Genomic DNA, 22,258 nt, shown 5'->3' with positions numbered 1-22,258 from the left:
TTTTATGACGAGGGTATATCAGCTATAAATGACAAAGTTGAGAGATATATCAAACATTTTCCATTTTATATAAGCCCCAAAAACTTTTAGGACCCAATTGTTATATATATAATTTTTAAGGAAAAAAGGTACAAAATCTTTTAAAAAATTGCTTATTTCTTAACAATTCAAATATTTAAACAAATCAAAATTTCAAATTAGTAAACAGAGTTATTTATAATAAGATCCAGGGTGATGTATTACAACCACATGGCATACACTTTATTAGGTTGAATTAACCCTGCCATTATAAATCATCATATTACTATTACAGGAAGTTAAAGGTTTTACACTTTGTTACAATACTACATTATAAATGAGTATGGAAAACAAGAATGACTACATTAATTTTTTGAGTAGTTTAAAAGCTTTTATTGAAATTTGGATGAATATCATTAATTTTATTGAACCTTTTTGTTTTAATTAAAGCTTGGGTCATGCCCATTTATTAAAAAGAAATAGTAATATTTACATTTAATCGTGCCCAAAAGTGACCGATCCAAAAACAAACTAAAGAATCTAGAAAAGAATCTAGGATAAACAGACAACATTCACCGGATAGGCTCTCTTCTACTCATTTATTAGAATAAATATGTTTTCCAGAAAATCTTTAAGGAATATCCTATTTGTTGCTCTACACTAATTTCGGAAAATAGTTTTTACACATGAATAAAAAGATAAAAGGTATATTCATCTTGGAGAGAATGGACCAGTATTTGGATTTTTTTGGATCTTTTCTTTTAGGTGGGAAATGTAGTATGACTTCGGAGATGTTGTACTTGGTCCCATAGCATCTTGGTTTATGTTTTATGGAGCTAGAATAAGTTGTTTTATGTTTTGTAGATTTAGAATTCATTTACGCTTTATAGACATAGCAAAATACACCTTATATTCGGGAGAACAATCATTCTTGGACTGTATTGTTGTTTCTGTGATAAAAATTACTATAAGATACAGAAATTTTGTTTACCCTATTCTTTTATTATAACATATAAGTGAATTGCAGATTCTGCATATTGAACTTCAAGAACCTTACTCGCATTCTAGGAAGCCAGGGCCTTTGTTACACCGTATGGTGAAGTATCTGGCTCTTGCCTCTTATATGAAAAGTAAAGATGGAAAATCAAGCATATCCGAGAATGTGTTTGTTCAGCCTGTTATCCTGAAACTGTTAATTATTTGGCTTTCTGATTGTCCAAATGTGGTACAATGAGCTGGCCTCAAGTCCTACCACAACTGTTGGTGTAAGGAGCTTGGCTGCAGTACTATTAGGGGAATGTGTAATCTACAATAAAAGCAATGCTAGTGGAAAGGATGCCTATAGCATAACTGATGCCATAAATTGCATTTTTTTTATTTTATTAATTTCTTAATTAAAGAAAGCCACTATAAAAACATGTGTCAAATTAATGTTAAGTTATCAACTCAGAAGATAATAGTCGATTAATGCACTTCGCTGGAGCAACATTTACAAACAGCAACGAAAGAAAAGGAGAATAAATCAAGTTTATGTGATCATGTAATTTGATTAGCGCTAAATCGATTAATTAGCACTTTAGCATCTATATAAGAATTAATACGTCAAAATTACTACACTAGATTAGATTTTCCAATAAAAAGAAATGGGTTCCTTGAAGTTGCCCTTTCCAAGATAAGAAATTGGTTCGAATTGTGATTTCATAGTGGGCATCAAGTTCACTACTTTATGTAAATTATTGAGATAGTTCTATCAATAAAATTAAAAAACTTTGAAACACTTGGGAAAAATCAAGATACATTAAAAGGAAACACAATGTATAAGTAGTTATTTCATTTGTTTCAATTTGTTTGTCCTATTTTTATTTTAGTTTATTTAAAAAAGAATGTGTCTTTCCTTTTTTGACAACTAACTTTCCACTTGACATGTTAAAAACCATAATATTGAATAATATTTTGATACATTTGACTTATCTTTAATTTAAACCACAAGATTTAATAGTCTACTTCATTTTCTTAGACCCCATGCCAAATGAAAACATGACAAATTATATGTGTAAGTAATCTTATCTGTATTTAAATTATTTGTGAATCTTGTGACAAATTATTTGTGAATCTTGTGAGATGAAAACCGTCTTAGTACAATACCACTGTCTTAAAACAATGAGCTAAAATCATTCGTTAATAAAATATTTGTGTAAGTAATCTTATATGTATTTAAATGTATTTTTAGACTGCACTAGCAATACCAAAATGAATATAAATAAAAGTAACAACTAAAAAATAAATTTTAACAAATGTAATGAATAAAATGAATGGCATGCAAAAAATGCAATTTACCATAAAATGATGATTTAATCAAAGACACAATATTCACAACATATTCAACTGATTGTCACAAAAAATAATGTAATTAAAAAACTAACTGATAAAAATCTAATTTTTTGAGGAATAAGGATAAGAATCGATAAACTTATTTAAAATTATAAAAAATGTATTTTGTACTATTGAATTTATAAAACATAAAAGTTATAAATTTTGAAAATGTTATGACAAAATTGGGTGTCAACATGTATATAATTTGATACTCCTCACATGTAATTTTGTTTCAACGACTAATTTAAATTTATAATTTTGATAGTCAAATTTATTTATTTTTCACTATTTTTCTTGTAAAATTTATCATAGATGCCCCAATTTTTTCTTACAAATACAAAAACTAATTACAATATAGCCAAAAAATTATTTTAAATTATAATATAGCCACAAAAAAAATTAAAATATACCTTTTGCTTTAATGGAAGTGAAAAAACAATTTATGTATGAACTTGAACTTTGCTAGAAGGATCATATATACCCCTACATGATTTTATTTTTTTAAAAAAAGTCAAAAATATAAATTTAAAATTAGTTTTTTCACTTCCATTAGATAAAGGGTATATATGAGCTCCTTTTGTAACATGTAGGGGTATATGTGAGTCATTTATATATCGGTAGGGATATATATGAGTCACTTTCATAACGAGGATATATCAGCTATAAATGAAGGGATATATCAGACATTTTTCCATTTTATATAAGCCCCAAAGACTTTTACGGACCCAATTGTTTTATATATATATATAACGAAGCAAATAATTAAATTTTAAGGGAAAAAAGGTACAAAATCTTTACAAAAATTGCTTATTTCTTAACAATTCAATACTTAAACAAATCTGTTATAAAATATTATAGTGTGGATGTCCATTACACCAACAAGTTACTCTCACCCATATTGTCCATCACTTTCCTCCATTATGAAGATAATCATAACCTCCATAACCTCCAACTTTATAACCATTATTTTTATAACCTTTCACTTCCATAACCTCTTCCATTATATTCATGTTAATGTCATGTTTATGACTAACATTTTGTATGCCTCTAGGTTACATTATAAATAGAGGCATAAGGGTTCATATTGTAGACACTTGAAGATTTAGTGTACACTCAAAAGAAAGAAAGTTATCTCATATTGTTCCTCTTGTCTTATATTCTTCTTGTCTTCATCTTTATATTATTCTTTTGTTCTTAAGTTTTACAACAAAATCAAAATTTCAAATTAGTAAACAGAGTTATTTATAATAAGATCCAGGGTGATGTATTACAACCACATGGCATACACTTTATTAGGTTGAATTAACCCTTGCCATTATAAATCATCATATTACTATTACAAGAGAAGTTAAAGGTTTTACACTTTGTTACAATACTACATTATAAATGATTATGGAAAATAAGAATGACGACATTCTTTTTGAGTAGTTTAAAAGCTTTTATTGAAAATTGGTTGAATGTCATTAATTTTATTGAACCTTTTATTTTTAATTAAAGCTTGGTTCATGCTCATTTAAAGAAATAATAATATTTACATTGAATCGGGTTAAAAGTGACGAACCAAGAACAAACTAAAGAATCTAAGTTTTGAACTTAAGCAGGGTATCACAGAAGTGCCAGATTCAGTTGGCAACCTTAAGCATTTGCGATACTCAAACCTTTCTAGTAATAACATCATCAATACTTAACCACCATCAATATGTGAGCTTTCTTTGTTACAAGTACTGATTTTGGAGAATTGCACTTCACTTGTGTGTTTGCCGAAGAAGTTTAGTAGACTCACCAAGCTTCAACACCTTCTCTTTGATGTAAAACATCAAATTCGTCAAATGCCAGTAAGTTTCAGATGTTTGAAGGATATACAAACATTGAATGCTTTCCTTGTGGAAGCGGGGATGGTTATACAGTTGAAGAATTACAGGATTTGAATTCTCTAACAGGATCATTTTGCTTAACTGGGCTAGAAAATGTAGTTAGTGGTCAATCAGTTGCTGGAGTAGTTTGAAGACAATATCCTTTGTACCGATTGATCAATTGATAATGCCCACGACGCCACAACAAGCCTAAAGTTCACATGTACTTTTTATATCTCCTAATGTATGTTTTTAAAGAAAAAGATTAGGTACTAGAGTTGTAATAGCTAATTAAATTTGTAAAATGAGACATGAAGCATCCTGCTTAAATATATATTTGGTATATTTTACTTTTTGAACACCTTTTGTCTCTGGATTTGGATTGGATGGTGTTCAAAGTCTCATACTGAGCATTAGACAGAACAAGCCAACATATTCTGTGAATTGTTAAAGATATCATACAAAGCTCCAAAGTCATTTGCATAAGAATTTTCTCTATATAGCTTGTCAATTCTTTTGATTACTGAATCCAATATTGAAATGGAGACATGGTGTAAGCAATGGGTCCAGAAAGCTGTTAATGAGAGTAAGTCAGCCATTTAAGGAGAGATTGTATTTTCGAGTTGGAGAGCTTTTTTCATCTCTCAAGTACATAATCTCAAATGGAAAGTGAATTGGACTTGGCCCCAAGAGGCAGCCCCAGAGAAAAAGAAAAAAAAAACTAGGGGACATGTAAACTGCTCCTTCCATATAAGAACAAGCCTTGTGAAATTCATCCAATTTGAATTTTTAGATGAATCTGAAGTGAAATGCTATAATGGCTTTGTTGCAGGTGGGGTTATATGCAATTATGATCTTGCTGCTAGTTACTCTATTTTTCTGCCTCATCTCTCCTCCTACTTGTTTCATAGGTAAGGTTTCTCTTTGCTGAAGATGGATTTCATTTGGTATTGCCTAGCATAGTAATTTTGTATTTGTTGGAAGTTTGTTAGATTTAGTTCTTGAAATTATATGTGTTGGAAGTTTGTTAGATTTATGGTCATGAATGAGGGTGTTGAAGAGCCCATATTTACAAATGCACCACCCATGTCTGGAGCTAATTTTGTAACTACTCCTAGATATACATTATCGCACTGCGTATTATTTTTCATTGGTTCCAGAAACAGTACAATTAGTTTCTCATTTTCTAAAACAGCACTTCTTTGTGCAGTACAAACTGAAGAGTTAATCAGAATAATTGTTGTGAAAGGAGTCCTCCTTGGAAATTGCATCACAGTGATCAACATCCAACGACTTCTCAGGTATTTGTTCATGTTAATTGCTAGATGAAGGTTGAGCTAATTGTTCAAGTTGATCGCTTAATGAGGGTGAGCTTCTTCATCTTTATTATCCGACTGTTCAGCATCAAAACTAGGACAAGATGTACATGCTTGCAATGGCCAGGGCTCCTCTACATGGGCATATGTTGCACAAAAGGTTCCTGATGAAGCATCATTAGCATTGACCTCATACTTGGACCATAAATTCTCACCGAGTGTGGACTGATTTAAGAATCCTGATTCAAAATTTTCACAGTCAAGACCCTCAACAATTTTGTAATTATAATACTTTTACCACAATCTGACTCTGCCAAATGAAGACTCGCATAGCCATGTCTCGCGAGTGATCAAAGGTTTAGTTGTAATACTTTTGCCACAATCTGAAAGCTCTATCAATCACAACTATCCTCATCTATAAAATCACAGGATGAAAGAATTGTTGTTCAAGCATTTCACGGTAACATTCCCATCTGCATTCAGTGGAAGCATTTATTATCAGAAAAGTAATACCTCTAGCGCGAGCTAGAATGAATAGATGGATAGTATAGACCTTTCTAACATCCAGGACCCAAATATGCTCCCCAAAGGCATCCTTGTACGAGATTTAATCCATAAGTTCCTTGGGAAAACCTTCCTCTTTATTTAGAAGGTACCAACACAGAGTCATCGTGCCTAGCTTTGCAATTTGCATGAAGCAACAGAACATATCTCCCTTCACAGAAGAGTTGCAGCTCAAATGTCCTGAATGCAGTATCTGCTAAGACCAACATGAGCTTAGGCACACTAGATAATGAACAAAATTCAGAGCCCGTTTGGATTGGCTTAAAAAAAAAAGTAGTTTTTAAGTCAAAAACAAAAAGTCAAATTGAAATGATTTTTTAGTAAAAAAATAAAAAGCAACGGGAGACCTACCCTACTTTTGGTTTCTGACTTATTTTAAGTCATTTTTTTATCTTGCCAAACACTTCGTAACTTATTTTAAGTCATTTTTGACTTATTTTAAGTTATTTTTTATATTTGTCAAACACTTTCAGAAATCAAAAACCGACTTAAAAGTAGGTTCGACCAACTTTTAAGTCAATCCAAACACCCTCTCAGTATCTCGTAAATTCTCAAATCATTTATCAGAGCCTTCATGAGGTGATCCTTGTCCAAAACCATATAAGGAGACGATGTGGGAAATCTAACACCCCCTCCCCCGCTCCATAAAGAATAGCATGTGAAAGTCAAATAGAGAACATTAACTTTGAAACTTGGTTGGAATCCTTGGACCGTCTCCCTGAGTGCTTTTGAAGGAGCATTAAGAAAAGTTTGAGATGGGTTTCAACTATTTAAATTTTAACCAAAAAAAGACACACAATAGAATCATATTTTACTAAATTATCTTAGATATATTTGTACTTTAAAGGATTAGTTCATAATATTAATGGGAGTTGCAACACCTCCAATTCTTCATCACGGACTAGATGTATCATGACTACCTTCAATTCCCCTAATTTTATAACTCCATTTTCTTCTTTCTCCTAACTCAGCCCATCTAAGCGAGGTTAAAAAAGGAGAAATGTCATCGAAAAAACCCTATAAAAATAGGGGTGAGGGTCTATGGCGGATTATAGTGAAAAACAAATTCTCATTAAAATATTAATAGAAGTCCCTGATTATTTTTTTCTTTTATCAATGATTCAATCAAAATATCTGAAAAAATAACTATAGTAAATTTTTCTGAAACTTTGAATGGAAAAATAGTGATTGTTGTGTTATTTTCTTTCTTCTCCCAACTCCAAGCTGTACTTTCTAACTCTAACCAAACTCTTATTTATTTATTTTATTATAATATAATATATGATGTAGCTAAGACCCATTAACAGTTTTTTTTTTCCTCCCCAACTTTCTTTGAAAAAATAATAGTCACATGAAATTTGAAATACCAAACTCGTGCATAAGGGTCCCATGAATGATGATATAGTTTCTTGAATTCCGTTCCTGCTTTATCAATTTAGTCAACCAGTTTGCTCCTAAAATCGTTTTATTCTGCCGCAAACAACCACAATCCAGGCAAATAATGCAATAGCTCTACATAAATATACTTCATATATTTTATTGCAAAGAGAATGGCTATAATATAATGGCAATTGGTGTTATGTACAAGTTGGTTGGTTGTTTGTTTTTTTTCCCTGCCAAATTATAGTCACGGTTTCTCCCTAACAGTCCCACTCTTCAGCTGACCTAAACAGACACATTGCTATCGAACTGTGCATAATATGACAAATACTCTCTTCCCTCCCAAAGTCAAAAATTAATATATTTCTTCGATTAATCTTCTTAATAGTGTTCAATTTTTAAGAAACAGTTATTAATTAGGAGTAGCTTAGTAAACAACATATTATATTTATTGATTTACTAATGACTGTTATTTTTGCTAAGTAACATTTATTTTGAAACGGAAGAAGTAATTGTCAATATAGAGGTAGATAGAACCCATGTTCAACCAGATTCAGTATTTTTTTTATCCCCGAACATTGATATTTATATGTGAAAAATCACTAAAATTTCTAACAAATATTTATTGAATACATGATTTTAGTAGTATTATGAATTCAGCGATCAGCACGAGGGGCGGCTCTTGCATACAAAATTTGAGGCATATGCCTTAGGCCCCCAATTTTGGGGGGCCTCAAATTCTTACCAAGAATAATTTTTTTGTTAAATTTTTTACATAAAATTATATTATTTTGTTCTCTTTAACCCCATTCAAAAAAATCAATTATTTTTCGCTAACACTCATATTATTTATCTGTTTGAATTCTTTCTTTTTTTCAAATCTTTAATAAGGTAGAGTAATAGTCTGTCAAAAATATGAATCAATAGTCGAAAAGTGTTGAACAAAGTAAATTACAAATTCTTTTTTTATTTCTTCTTTAAATTTTCAAGCAATACAACAAACATATTAAAGTAGGATATACCAAGTTTATCAACTTCTTGAATCAAATTCTATGATTTTAATTCTTGTTTTTATTTAAAGTTTGTCAACTTATTACTAAGAATTATGTTAACAATTCATATAGTAATGGCCCCAGTAAAAGAGTGTTTTCTAATGTTGAATTGATAAAATCTTACCTAAAACTAATAATAATAATAATAAAAAAGATATTTGAAGAAATCGTGTCTATAAAGAAATTTTAAGCAAAAATTTACATCTAAAAAGTTAGAAAAATAATTTTTAAATAAATATATATGAAGTTTATTTAGATTTTAGGCCTCTAAGTGAAATTTCGCTTTAGATCTCTAATTACTTTGAACTGCCCCTGATCAGCACTAAAAACCTTAAAAAACGGAAACAATCAACTTTAAATCTTCGATCCCTTTCTAGTCACATAGGGTATGATTATGGTAAAATCAAAATTTAGGATTAGATTGGTCTGAATGAGGAAAGAAACAAAAAGATAATACGAATACAGAGCATAGCCACGACCTGTCAGATTCTCTTCCTATTCTCTTTCTCACCCGGACCAAACATTTTTACCACATTTATTTATTTTTTATAATTGTGGTGCCCGGACTAGCTCAATTAATTCTACGGAATACCATCCAACTCCCACTAACAATAAGTATTAGGTAACTCTGTCTATCAAGGCCAAGACAGATAGGAAGAATCACCTAGTATCTTTTTTTCTCCCCGGCTCTCAACTACTCCACTAGGCCGCGTGTACACATACATTCTTTTTTCATCCTTTATATACTACTCCTATATATTTCTGACTCTCATTATCTTCTATCTTCATCACTACTATTTTAGTACTCTCAGGATGAAACTATTAGAGCTGTTTTTAATGTTAATGTTGTTTACTATTAGCACAAGTAGTGCTAAACATTCTAGGAGGGATAATACATTGAAGGTGGTTAATGAAGAAAAAGACTACTTGAATTGGATCAATCGCATGAGTTCTCGCAATCATTCTGTTTTCCAAGAAGCGAAGAACAAATTAGAGCCTTGTAAATTTATTAAGGTGAATAAAAACCCGAAATTCGGAGATTTTACTACGGTTCAAAAGGCTATTGATTCAATCCCAATAGTCAATTCGTGTCGAGTGGTTATTTCTGTTAGTCCTGGGACTTACAGGTATATTTTGTACGCTTCAATTGTCCTGTTTTCTGCTTCTTGATTTTGTAGTATAAGCGCATTAAAAAATAGAGCAATTGTATGGAAGTTTTGTTTAAATGAGGTTAAAATTTTGTAGGGAGAAGATTGAAATCCCAGCAACAATGGCTTACATTACCCTGGAAGGTGCTGGTTCACACAAAACTACTATCAAATGGGATGACACTGCAGATAGGACAGGAAAAAGTGGCCAACCAATGGGAACTTATGGTTCTGCAACTTTTGCTGTTAATTCCCCCTACTTCATTGCCAAAAACATCACCTTTAAGGTAATTGTATTGTCATATTTAACAATTAGGTGGATATATTAAGAACTAATTTTAACTCTAGAGATGATGTGTGTTAACAGGGTGGAGCTAGAATTTTAAATTTATAGGTTCTGAATTTTAGAAAATGTAGCTTACTAGTATGTTCCTGGTAAATTATAAATCCATAAGAGAATATTTAAACACATATATTATATTTGAGCAAAAGTTACTGGGTTATGCCGAACTTGTAGGCGAAGCTCTAGCTCCACCTTTGGGTGTAAAATGTATTCAAATTCTTGGATTAACATTTATAAATATAAAAGTTTTTGTACAATTGATATATCGAAAAAACTATTCTCACTTTTGGAAAAACCGTTACATGTAGTTTTCTTTAGGTGACCTGATTGTATAAAAAATAATTAAGCTCATAATTAATTGCTCCGTGAACAGAATGTAGCACCACCGCCACCATCAGGGGCACTAAGAAAGCAAGCGGTGGCATTAAGAATTTCGGCAGACACAGCGGCGTTCATAAATTGCAAGTTCATTGGAGCACAAGACACACTGTATGATCACAGGGGCAGGCACTATTTCAAGAACTGTTATATTCAAGGTTCTGTAGATTTTATATTTGGTGATGGGCTGTCCCTTTATGAGAATTGTCATTTACGTGCCAAAACAAAAAGTTATGGGGCCTTGACAGCCCAGAAGAGGGAGAGTTTACTGGAGGAAACTGGATTCTCTTTTCTCAATTGCAAAGTTACTGGATCTGGTGCTCTTTACTTGGGCAGGGCTTGGGGTACTTTCTCTAGGGTCGTATTTGCTTACACTTACATGGATAAAATCATCACATCAAAGGGATGGTATGATTGGGGAGATAAGAACAGGCATATGTAAGTTCTTTCCTTTCTTTTTTCATACTACGTACACACAGATGCTCTTCGCATACTATAGAACGCGAATTTACTGAGGAATTTATGCTCATCTGCAGGACGGTATTTTATGGGCAATTCAAGTGTTCAGGACCAGGGGCAGACCATGGTGAAAGGGTGAAATGGTCCAGGGAGCTCACTGAACAAGAAGCTAAACCGTTTATCTCACTCAGTTTCATAGATGGTCATGAATGGCTACTCCATATTTGATGATTTCTTTAATGTCTACAAGCTAAGCTATTGGAATCAGTAGTCTTACTCCTGTAAAATTACGCAATTTGTGTGTATCATATTGAAAGTTAGAAAATGTTTTTTCCCAGACATCTGAATTGTCGCTGCTTAAAAGCAGCACCTGCACGTTCATCCACGACCACAAAAATAGAAAAAAACCTATTCCTACTTTCATCAAACCAAAATACAGTTGCACAAGAATAAATTTTATCAGAATTCATTTTCAGACACTGTTACTTTTCCGTGCCTATTTGGTTGAAAATTCTATTTCTTTTTCCTAGAAAATTCGGTTAATTTGTTTTGGAAACAAACCCTACCAAATGACTAAGCTGGGCAAAGCCAGCTGAATACCAAATGGGTCAAGTGGTCCAGTACAATTGTCAAGAAGAATTCATAGCGAAAAGTATGTCAGCACAATGCCTTATCAAATCACATGCCACCAAACTTCACCTACCCGAGGAATGAAGTAACGAGTCTTGTATTGCAAGAAGTTGGGAGCTATGTATATAAGTTTACAAAAGATGACAATTATAAAATAAACTGTACAAGTATAAACAAATATACATTAGATACAATTCCACCATGACGGTCAGTTAAAAGCAGACTTGCTTTCTTCAAGTAATTGAACTGTACAATGCCAACAGGCAGCCTGACAGAAACAAACTGAACAAGTCAACAACGAAAAGGAATATACAATAGTTTAGGAAGATTATGATCAAAAGCACAATGGGGAAAGACATGCTAGCAGTTACTGGCAAACAAATATAGGTCCTCTTTTTATGTCAAAAAAAAATATAGGTCCTCCAGATGTCAATATCATATATAGAGAACATCAGATATCAACATCTCATGTTCACATTGTAATGGAGAAGAAATCCAACACTCCTAGAAAATGGACACTTCTTAAACAGCTACCGCTCATACTCAGCAAGGACATCCCACACACACCCCTTAGTATGCAGCAAGGACAACCAACATCACCACCAAGACAAAGGGAGAGAAAATTACTGCAGAACTGACCAAAACAGATAGTGATAGCAATATATATATTTTTGCAACGAATATGCAAATAGTTGTCATCAACTATAGAAAAATGATGTAATGTTCATATAAAAAATAAAGTCACCCACTATCAGAGAAAACTGAAAAATAAACACAGGTCACGCACCACATAGATGATCAGGACTGGAAGAGAGTTACAGTCGCAAGGTAACCATTCTTCATCACCTGTGACAAATAAGCAAAGATCCTAGTGAAGCAATAGGAAATGAAAGCACAAAGGGAAGAGAGATAAAGTGTGTGGCAGAACCACAGCGTGGGGTATACAGACATTTATTCGAAACAAAAAAATCACCTCAAAGGCAAGATTTTGGTAGCCATATACAAAGGTGGATCCAAACGGATTACTCGCAGAGCCTTGCGTCTGGATAGCAGCTCGACCACAATCCCCTAGTATCTCCTGCAGAATCATAGCAACTTAACAATGAGTCAGCTTGAAATTGAGCCTCGAAAAAGAGGATGTCTGATGATAGGTATATACACAGGTGTACACAACAGTTTGCCCATTAGTTCTAAATATCATTAACATGAACAGATTCTGAGTTTTTTAAAATTAAAGGGGGCAGAGTAACAATTATCCAGAACACTAATAGTAAGAACTTCCAACTTGAAAACCTCGAAGAAATACCGATAAATGAATAGGAATGACTATGAATCAAACAGAAGAATTCACCTTAACTTGTTCCCATTTTGTGCTGGCTGTAATAGTAGCTTTAGAGGAGTTTACATCCTGATGATAAGACCCTACAACTGCAGTAAAAAAGATGCAAAAAGTATTAAAACGAATATCCAATTCTTTTACATTGGTATAACGAAAGAGGGCATTAGATCTTGAAGAATCAACTCACAATCAGAACAATGGATAACAAAATTGCACTTCATGTATGAATTAAAATCAGCATGCCCAGGATAGTTGGTGTGCAAGACAAATTTCTTGATTTTATGTGTCTGCAAATAAACCACAATAATCTGAGAACAGATATAGACTTCATAACATGTGCTCATGGAAACTCAGAGGATGACATACCTGCCCATCAAATAGTATATCTAAGCCACGAGTAAAGTAGTTGTAGAAGTAATCACCACAAAGAGTTGTCCTCGGCCGGGGATCTGAAGCAGAATGAATCACCATTTGATCAACCTGTATAACTAATGAAGTCAATCTCCACCAACAATCTAACATCTAGAAACCTGACAGGAACTCACAAGAAGTTGGATATATCAATTTTCTGTTAGACACCAAAGAAATATAGCAGTACCTGTTTCTGATGGATTCCACATGGTCGACCTAATTCGGTCCAAACATCCTGCATAGAGATAAGATAAGACAAGGTTTTGCATGGTTGATTCAGTCATCAAAACATACGAGATAAAGGAACAGGACGATATGCAGCACGAACAAACCTACGCCAGACCGCACGCAACATACAAGAACAAATAGATTCAAGCATTGTAAAACCAAAAGTGAAAATAAGTTCAACGCCTAGTTCAATATACGAGTTAAAATAGGTTTTCCGCCTCTTGTTCCCCTTTAACTTCAGGAAAAATTTAACTTCTGCATTGCAACTCATCCTGAACTTCTTTTAGGCAATAGGGATACGATTATTGGATGGAATCTAGACTGAAGACAGTATCATATCAATACAATTAGAGTTTCCACAATATGAAGAAAAAATAATCCAATGGAAGACAGAGAAACTTTAAACAACTCAAGCGAATGATTAACTCCAAAACAATCTAAAGAAAGAGTAGTTACCTGTGGTGATGCACCAAAGGGGATGTGTTGTCCACCAATACTAAACCGTAATTCTTCCCCCAGCTAAAGAAGATAGAAAACAAACAAAATCATATGTAAATCAACTGAACTGCATGTCAGAGCAACTTAATCGTCAAACTTAACAAATGACACTCGACACATCTTTTGTGATCTAAACTACTGCACAGAAACACATATGAACTTTTTATCTTTGGAAGTGGAAAATACTACTAAATGATTCATCAAGTGCCAAGATTCAGCGTTATAGACCACGAGAAAAAAATAATCTGATAAAAATAATATCAAACTAGACATTCAAATATTCTTTTTTTTATAACCGTAGTGTCTAGGCCAGCTTGTACGCAGCTCCCACAGGATATCAAACTAGACATTTAAATCTTCTCTATTCAAAAAGGGGTAGACACTTTTTTGAATTCTAACCTCAAAACTAGTAGCCATTGCAAGTGGAGAAAGAACTATCAAAAATAGTAGCCATTGCAAGTGACGAAGGAACTATTAAATGGAATGGCACCAGATTTAGTTTACTTTAATTCCATTTCCCTTGCATCACAATTTGAGATAGGACTGAGATGAAAATTAAAACATCATCAATTTTGAGGCAATACTACAATTTTCTAAAACACAAGTTTGAGATTCTCTGATGATTGATTTATAACAGAGCAAGACAAACATATCAGCCAGAACTGTCATATCCCAGCTGTCAATTCCCTTTTTCAATGGCTATATAATTGGAAAGTGACGACAAAAATATCAAGAAACTATTAACGGTTCTCATGGCAAAGAGATCTGTGAAAGGCCGAATTTAAGCACATTAAAGCCAAAACTAATAAGCTCCAGATGTGAAAGCCCTTTATGTCAGCTCTATGTCAAAGCACCACAAGCACACAAAAAGAACATCCTAAAGAGCTTTTCCCACGAAAAAGCATAAAGAGCTGCAGCTCAAAGGAGGACTTAACTTACTATTAATACATTATTCAATAAGAAATCACATATATAACATTAAAGAGACTGCACAAAACCTTCAGTGTGGACATGAAAAGGACCAAAACAAACCTTAACATGCACTTCTTCCATGTAGAGGCTCCCAGCAGGCAGAGGAGGAGTACAGGCCTTGTCCATCATGGATCCAACACCAACTTTACTTCCAGCAGAACTATCAAATATTGATACACGGCAAGTAACTGGGGTTGTGCCATCTGGAAACTCAAGAGGTAGTTCCGCTTTTGAAATGGAAAAAGAAGAGAAAGAAAGGAAAAAATTATTTATACCAGAGTAAATAATTTGAGTCTGCACAAGTGTGAAAAACGAAAATAACCAGGAATACCTTCACCATCACGACAGCAATCTGTATACTGGGAGGGAATTGGAAAAGCAAACGACAATCCCTGCAAAGTTGCAATCTATCAGAACCCTCAACACAGAACTAAGTGATGGATAATAGAATAAGAGCCTCTTTGGATTGGCTTATTTTAGGTGTTTTTAAGCCAAAATAGCTTTTAAGCACTTTTGTAGTGTTTGGGTGAAATAAATAAGTGCTTTTAAGCACTTACTTTTAAGCCAAAACAATAAAAATAAGCCAAAAGCCACAAGTCAGATTTAAATGTGGCATCAATAGACATTGGACAAACATACTGGATAAAATAAAGTGTAAACTCCTCTGTCCTTGTCATATGTTCCTGGATAGGTCGGCCCAAAAAGAGAATAGACGGCTACAAAAGTGGCTAAAGTGGACGGCCCGCTGAAAGTAACAAAATCAAAAGACAATATTTAAATCAACAGAAATGTTGGGAGGTGTTAGCACAGCATTATGAAAACCTACCAATTTAGAGAGTTGTGTAAGTAAACACTATGAAAACCTACCCTATAACAGAGGTGGCATAGCGCATCTGAAGCCGTTTTACATCAAATATTTCAATAAGGCGCAGTCTCTGAAACAGGTAGACTCAGTGTAAAGATATACTTGAAAAATTCTTTCTAATCCATTATGCAAGTAAAAAGCTCTTGAGCTAATTTATAAAGGAAATAAATCTTATAAAAGAGAAACTTACAAAAGAAATATGTTCATGTCTTCCTGATAAAGTAAATTACAAGACAATAAATTTAAAAGAGAATCACATAATTTTAAAAATATTTCTAAGGGGAAATGCCTTTTCCGTGCCTAACCCCATTCGCCTATCGCTTTCTTGAGTTGATGTTTAACTTGCACCTAGGGGATTCATTTATCCTGAAAGGAAATTTCCATACCTCATTCCATCCCAAATCATGTTCCACTTCGGAGATGTACATGATCAAGGAAACTAGATATTAGATGTATTCATGTTATTGATACTTCCCCAAGTATATTATTTTTTTAGGGTAAATCAAAAGGAATTTCCTTAATGTGCACCAAGGTGATGCCAAATGTTAATAGGTAAAAGGTCTTTACATTGAGCCTCCAAAAAACTATTCAACGATCTACAAATAATAATGGAATCTCTTATTTACACCAATAGTACAGGAAAAATAAGGTAACTAATGATCTTCAGCATCCATCTTTCAACTCCAAACATTTCTCCATATCATACAATAAAGGCATCACAATGCTATTTCCAAAACTTCCTCCTTCCCTTCCCTGATTTGCTCAACCTCCACATTGCAAGGGTGTCTTCAACTTTTCAGGGAAGTAAATCATGGAATACACCAAAACTCTTACTTCCGCTACATGGTACATAGTGTAATGAAGGAGCACAAGATTAGTGTATTCAACACTGATTAACATTATGTAACTCCTCCTTTTGAAAATGGTAACGATGTATTATATCACAAAAGTACATGGGTTGTACTCAAACCTTATATACAGATGCACTCTAGACACTCCTACTCTATTTCTATATTGAGTCTAAAACATCAACTATAGAGGCAGTGTCATTTGAGTATAATTGATTACACCAAAAACATAACAACAAAATGCAGTTTAGTTTAACATCCTGCACACTATTTTCTATGCCTTCAAAACATCTGGAATTCCTTTTCAAATTGCTGCAACCTAAGGATAACGTCCCATGAAGCGGACCAAGCAAACAAAGCTAATTCTTAGCAGTTTTTGAACCATCCAGATAAATATAGTAAGGTTTCACCAGGAAACTCCCTCCCACCCTGACGTCAACTTTTGATGCCATCCCATGCTACCATTCTTTAGCCACTAAACTATTAGTATCCAAGAAAAATGCTCCATTTCTTTCGACTCTCAATCTTCAGAGTTACCTTCCGGCACCAAAATTAGATATGATTGCCTTTCCTTCTATAAATTCAATGTGTTTTTTAAAATCAATATTTCCCTTCATTATTCCTTCCCATGGAGAAGATGAATTCTCCCTCCATAAATGACAACCATCGAGACAATCAACAAAAGGTAACGAGGATAAAGACAAGATGAATTCACCAATACATTTCACTATCTTGAAGATCTCTTAGCACTATTTCCCGAATTTAGAGATTAAAATATAAAGCTTCGCATTCTTCCACACCCAAAGAAAAGAAAACCTATTTTACTCCTAATAAAATTTAACCATGAATAGGTGTAGCAGCACGTACAATCTTGCACAACATTAGCAAACTTTGACATTTTCGTTGCCAGCATACTCAGGCTTAGTAAAATCTTTTGCTTCTCCAATTGCAGCAACATGCCTTTGCTTCTTCATGAACACTCCAGACCGAATTCAATTCAATGAAGTCTGAATCTCAGAATGTGTAGGCATACTAGGAGAGATAAGATTAGGAATGAGGATGTTCGACACAAGGTGGGGTGACTTCCGTGGGAGACAAAATGAGGGTCAGCCAGTGTTTTGGGAAGCGAGAAGCGGAAAAAAACAACAAGGGCTCGCTTCACCGAAGCAAGAAGCGTGAAGCGAAAGCGCACAATTTTTTTTATATAAACCGCTATTTAGTATAAAAGTAAGAAATATTAAATATGCATACATAAATAATCAAGAACTCAATAAACACATTGAGCAAATCTTTCAGTTATTATATTAAAAAGTAAATAATAGATACTAGAAATAGATATTATTTAAGAAAATACAACTTACTACAAGCAAAAACAGAATCATGACTCAGTCACACAACAGCAAAAAAACAAAGGAAAAGAAAATAGAGACAAAACAGACTAGCAAAACCAAAAAAAAGAGAAAAACAAAGCATACGACAAACAGAGGAATATTAAATCAGAAGAAATAAAAACAGACTAAAACAACAAATTGAAGGGAAAAAATCTAGTTACCTTGCGCAGCAAAGAAACAGAAAGAGAAGAAGAAGAAGAACTAAGGTAAGTATTTTTACAGAGAGTCCAACAGTTGTCGACAAAGGAAGAAAATTATTTGGTAAAAACTATGGTAAGTTTTTTACAGAAATTTAAAAAAAAAAACTAGTTAGCACTTCTAAAAGGCGAGCTTTTTCTCGCTTTAATAAGAAGCACGCTTCTCGCTTCTGGGACAGAAGCTCACGCTTCTTCACCATCGTGTCGCTTCAAGGCATTAGAGTAACAGCTTGTCGCTTCGCTTCTCGCTTAGAGCGAGTGCTTCAGCGTTTTTAACAACACTTCATTAAAAAAGTGAGACTGAGATGATTCAGGCATGTGAAAAAGAGGGATGCAAATGTCCTGGTGAGGAGGTGTGAGAGGTTGGTTGTGATAAGCTTCGAGAGAGGTAGAAGTGAGCTGAAGAAGCGTTCGGGAGAGGTGATTAGACAAAACATGGCACATCTCCAGCTTACTGAGAACATGACCTTAGATAAGAAGTTATGGCGGACGCGAATTAGGGTGGTAGGTTAGTAAGTAGTTGAGCATTGTCTTGTTGTCCAGTGGGATAGGTTTCTCCTTGCATTCCAATAGTATTAGCACTATTCTCGTAGTTTCTGGTCCCTTAATTTCTGCTACTACATGTTAAGTGTTATGCTTCGGTTATCATTTTATTTGTTGCGGTTATTGTTCCTTTTCTTTATTTGTTTCAAAACGTTTCCCTTATTATTTGCAATGTCTTCATAACTTCCGTTTTCTCTTTTAAAATTTGCTTTGATATGCGTTAATTGAACCAAGGGTCTTCCGTAAACAGTCTCTCTATCTCCACGAGTTAAGGATAGGTTTGTGTACACTCTACCCTCCGCAGACCCCACTTGTGGAATTTCACTAGGTATGTTCTTGTTTTTGTTGAAGTTTGCCCCTCAGATGTGCATTATAATAAATGATCAAGGATTACAAAATAAAGGATACAAATGCCTCGAAAAGTTGGCATTGGCGCATTGCCACCACATTTTAGCCATGCATTCAGAATTGCGAATTCAGCGAAGAATGAGCCATAAATAAAATATCATTAGCTTACTTGAACAAATTACAACCAAACATATTTACATACAAGGCAACTAAATATTCTCATTAACTAGACCCGAGTAAGGCATGCACCAAATCTAATACCTGTGACCAGGAATCAAACCGCAAATGAAATCCATGATCTGGGAAGCTAATGACAATGTCAAGTTTTAAGGGCTCCTGCAGAACACAGATTGAGCATTGAAGTTATGTAATATTTGAGATGCTGGTGTGCAAAACTACCCATGTCCACAACATTGATTACAGTGTTATCATATTAATATACCATGTAAAACCTGATAATTTCAGAACCATTCATGCATGGAAATTGCAGAATTTCAGCCTATAAACCCATTTTAATGGATGGAATGCGTCCTACTACAAAATATACATTACTGGCTGAGTTAATCACAACTAAATGGGGAACTTTACGAATGGCTCCTACTGCAAAATAGATTATGGCTCAGCTGATCGCAACTTATTGGCTAATTTTTCTATTCAATCAACAAAAGGTACTAAGTATGTGACTAACAGAACACTAAATAACACAAAAAGAATTATTTTAAAGGCATAGTAATCAGCACTCCGTAAACTGATTGTTTTGAACTTCAAAGCAACTAAATTTTCATAGAGTAAAGTTGATTTCAAATGACTAGGGTGCAAGATTAGATGTCACCATAATAAGGAAAACATATTAACCAAAACAAAAAGAAGTATGTAAAATTGACCTAAAAAATGTTGTCCACCCTGAATCATACCTCGTCGTAATACTTAACATGGACAACGTCATAAATATTAGGCTGCTGCTCTATCTGCGCGAAAGCTTCACAAATAGGCATTCCTGAAACATTTACCAGATCATCATCACATGTTGAATCAGCTAAACTAAACCGCATCAAATTGAATGACTAATCAATCAATTTACAAAAGAAAACAAAAAATGAGACAAATTGATCATCCTATTTGACCTAATCGGTAACTTAACAAGATAACAAATGGAATAAATTAAGTTTACCTAGAGTAAAAGGACCGATTCCAACACCAGGGCGGAGATCGAGAACAATAGAACCCATGGCAGTGCCTTCGCAGCGGCGTCTTGGTCTCTGCATCGTTTCGTTGTTGAAATATGTTGAATCGGGGGATTGTGACTTTTTTAAAGTCTAGAGACGATGGAGATAGATAGCTTTAAGTAGAAGGAGAGGCAAGCTGACAACGATGTGGCAAAGGCTCTGCTTATGGAATTTTGGCATCCAGCGAGCACACGGAAACGTCGTGGTTATCTTTTGTTTTTCCTGAATCTTTTTTTCTATTATTTTTGGAGTTTCGAAAGTAAATTTGATGATTTCGAAGGTTAGGTTAATTCCGAAAAGAAATTTAGAATTGTCTAGTGACTAATTTGTCCTCAACAATGGCGGGTCGGGTTCTGGATAAGAGAGCCCCTTTTGTTCCGGTTTTGTAGAGGCAGCAAAGTAAGAAGCCCATTATTAAATGAAAGAACTTACTATCTCGTCTCACTTTTTTGGAATGAAAACGAACTTCATTTCATGTGCTTTTTTTGTGTTTGTCTAATTAATTAAAAATATTTAAGTGTAATATCAGACTAGTATTTATTTTTTATCGTTAGATTGTCTCACATGTGATTCTTATTTATTACTTTTTACAAATTCTACCATTTGTTTTGGAAGTAATAGTAACCCATTGTCTCCATGCAATTATTTAATTAATTTAAGATAATAAATGACTAATTATTGTGTTTTCTTTCTTCTACTAGATAAGTTTTTTGTTTCAATATTCACTTTCAAACATTTTGGTCTACACCATTCTTCCTGAATCCTACTTGTGAAACTACATTGAATATGTTATTATTATTGAAGAGTGAGCTACTTAATTTAACCATGAAAATCCTAATGTTTTGCTAGCGAGCTCTAAATTTAAGACTATCCACAAATCCATTTAAATAATTATTAGAACAGATAATTATTAGACTGATTATTTTTGTTTGGATATTTTACAAGTAATCCATTAAAGGACTTCTTAATATTTGAAATTGACAAAGAGAAAATTGTCAAATTACCTCAAATTCGAATACTACAACTATAATTGGATGGGATGAATTTTGGTAGCTTCACATAATGTGGAGACTTTACATGGGCCCGAACCCACAGAAATCAAGCACCAAGCCCAGCTACTTGGTTCAACGAATGAGCCCAATATAGTATACTCGCACAACCCATAAAATTTTGACCCTCCCAATCAATTTATTTTTGAGCAGGTAACTACCTGTTTATTTTATTCCTGAATTTGTTTTGACTCGTTTAGTTTAAGTTCATTTTAAAATTAGGCTGATATTCCATTCATATTGACTCGTGAGAAATTTGTTTTAATTATTTTTCAAAAGATTATTTTTCATCTGATATAATTTTATAGTCATAAATCATAATTTAAGGGAAGAGTTAATAGGTACTAAAACAAATTATAAGAAAATAAACTTTGAATTTAAAACTTAGTAAGAATTTTTATGTGAACCAATTTTTAGTTCATTTCAACTCAACCTGCTTCATTCCAAATAACATTTAAACATGCCATCAAATCATTCATTAACTCAATTCATTTTAATGAAATTCAGCTCAACTTGCCATTCAGCACCCCTAGATCAAATTAATCCTCAACAACTTTGATTTATTTATTTATTTTAGTTGTTTTGTTAGGCAAATCACTAAATTAGAAGTCTATGGTAATGAAGGTATTATAAGGATTTGGGAATGAACCTTATTTTGCCTATAGCACAATTCTTAAATATGACAGTTATGGAGGCAAAATTTGTTAAGCATTTTGTCCTGTTTTTATTTTTTTAATTATAGGGTAATTTTGTTTTTCTCTCAAGAGAGATATAAATATATTATCTAATTGATTTTACTCTTTCTAAACGAAATGTATTTTTATATAAA

At 33.4% G+C, this 22,258-nt stretch overlaps 2 protein-coding genes across 2 annotated transcripts; one reads left to right on the top strand and one right to left on the bottom strand.

The window, feature by feature from the left end:
• Positions 1 to 9,331: 9,331 nt before the first annotated feature.
• Positions 9,332 to 11,296, top strand: LOC102598330 (probable pectinesterase 53). Its single transcript, XM_006340875.2, has 4 exons — positions 9,332 to 9,683; positions 9,802 to 9,991; positions 10,421 to 10,863; positions 10,962 to 11,296. Exons 1-4 carry the CDS (start codon positions 9,370 to 9,372, stop codon positions 11,110 to 11,112), a joined length of 1,098 nt encoding a protein of 365 aa, XP_006340937.2. The 5' UTR covers positions 9,332 to 9,369; the 3' UTR covers positions 11,113 to 11,296.
• Positions 11,297 to 11,595: 299 nt separating this feature from the next.
• Positions 11,596 to 20,631, bottom strand: LOC102605686 (UPF0183 protein At3g51130). Its single transcript, XM_006340640.2, has 15 exons — positions 20,326 to 20,631; positions 20,069 to 20,151; positions 19,416 to 19,490; positions 15,830 to 15,897; positions 15,602 to 15,707; positions 15,294 to 15,354; positions 15,023 to 15,189; positions 13,949 to 14,011; positions 13,452 to 13,499; positions 13,220 to 13,333; positions 13,041 to 13,140; positions 12,866 to 12,942; positions 12,488 to 12,592; positions 12,302 to 12,360; positions 11,596 to 11,782 (listed from the first exon to the last, which is right to left on the bottom strand). The coding sequence occupies exons 1-14, from the start codon at positions 20,417 to 20,419 to the stop codon at positions 12,313 to 12,315; spliced, it is 1,209 nt and encodes a 402-aa protein (XP_006340702.1). The 5' UTR covers positions 20,420 to 20,631; the 3' UTR covers positions 11,596 to 11,782; positions 12,302 to 12,312.
• Positions 20,632 to 22,258: the final 1,627 nt, after the last annotated feature.

Source organism: Solanum tuberosum, unplaced genomic scaffold (genome assembly GCF_000226075.1).
Source record: "Solanum tuberosum cultivar DM 1-3 516 R44 unplaced genomic scaffold, SolTub_3.0 scf00020, whole genome shotgun sequence".
NCBI classification, from domain to species: Eukaryota; Viridiplantae; Streptophyta; class Magnoliopsida; order Solanales; family Solanaceae; genus Solanum; species Solanum tuberosum.
Note: the sequence above shows the minus strand (reverse complement) of the source record. Positions and strands in the feature narration are given on the sequence as shown.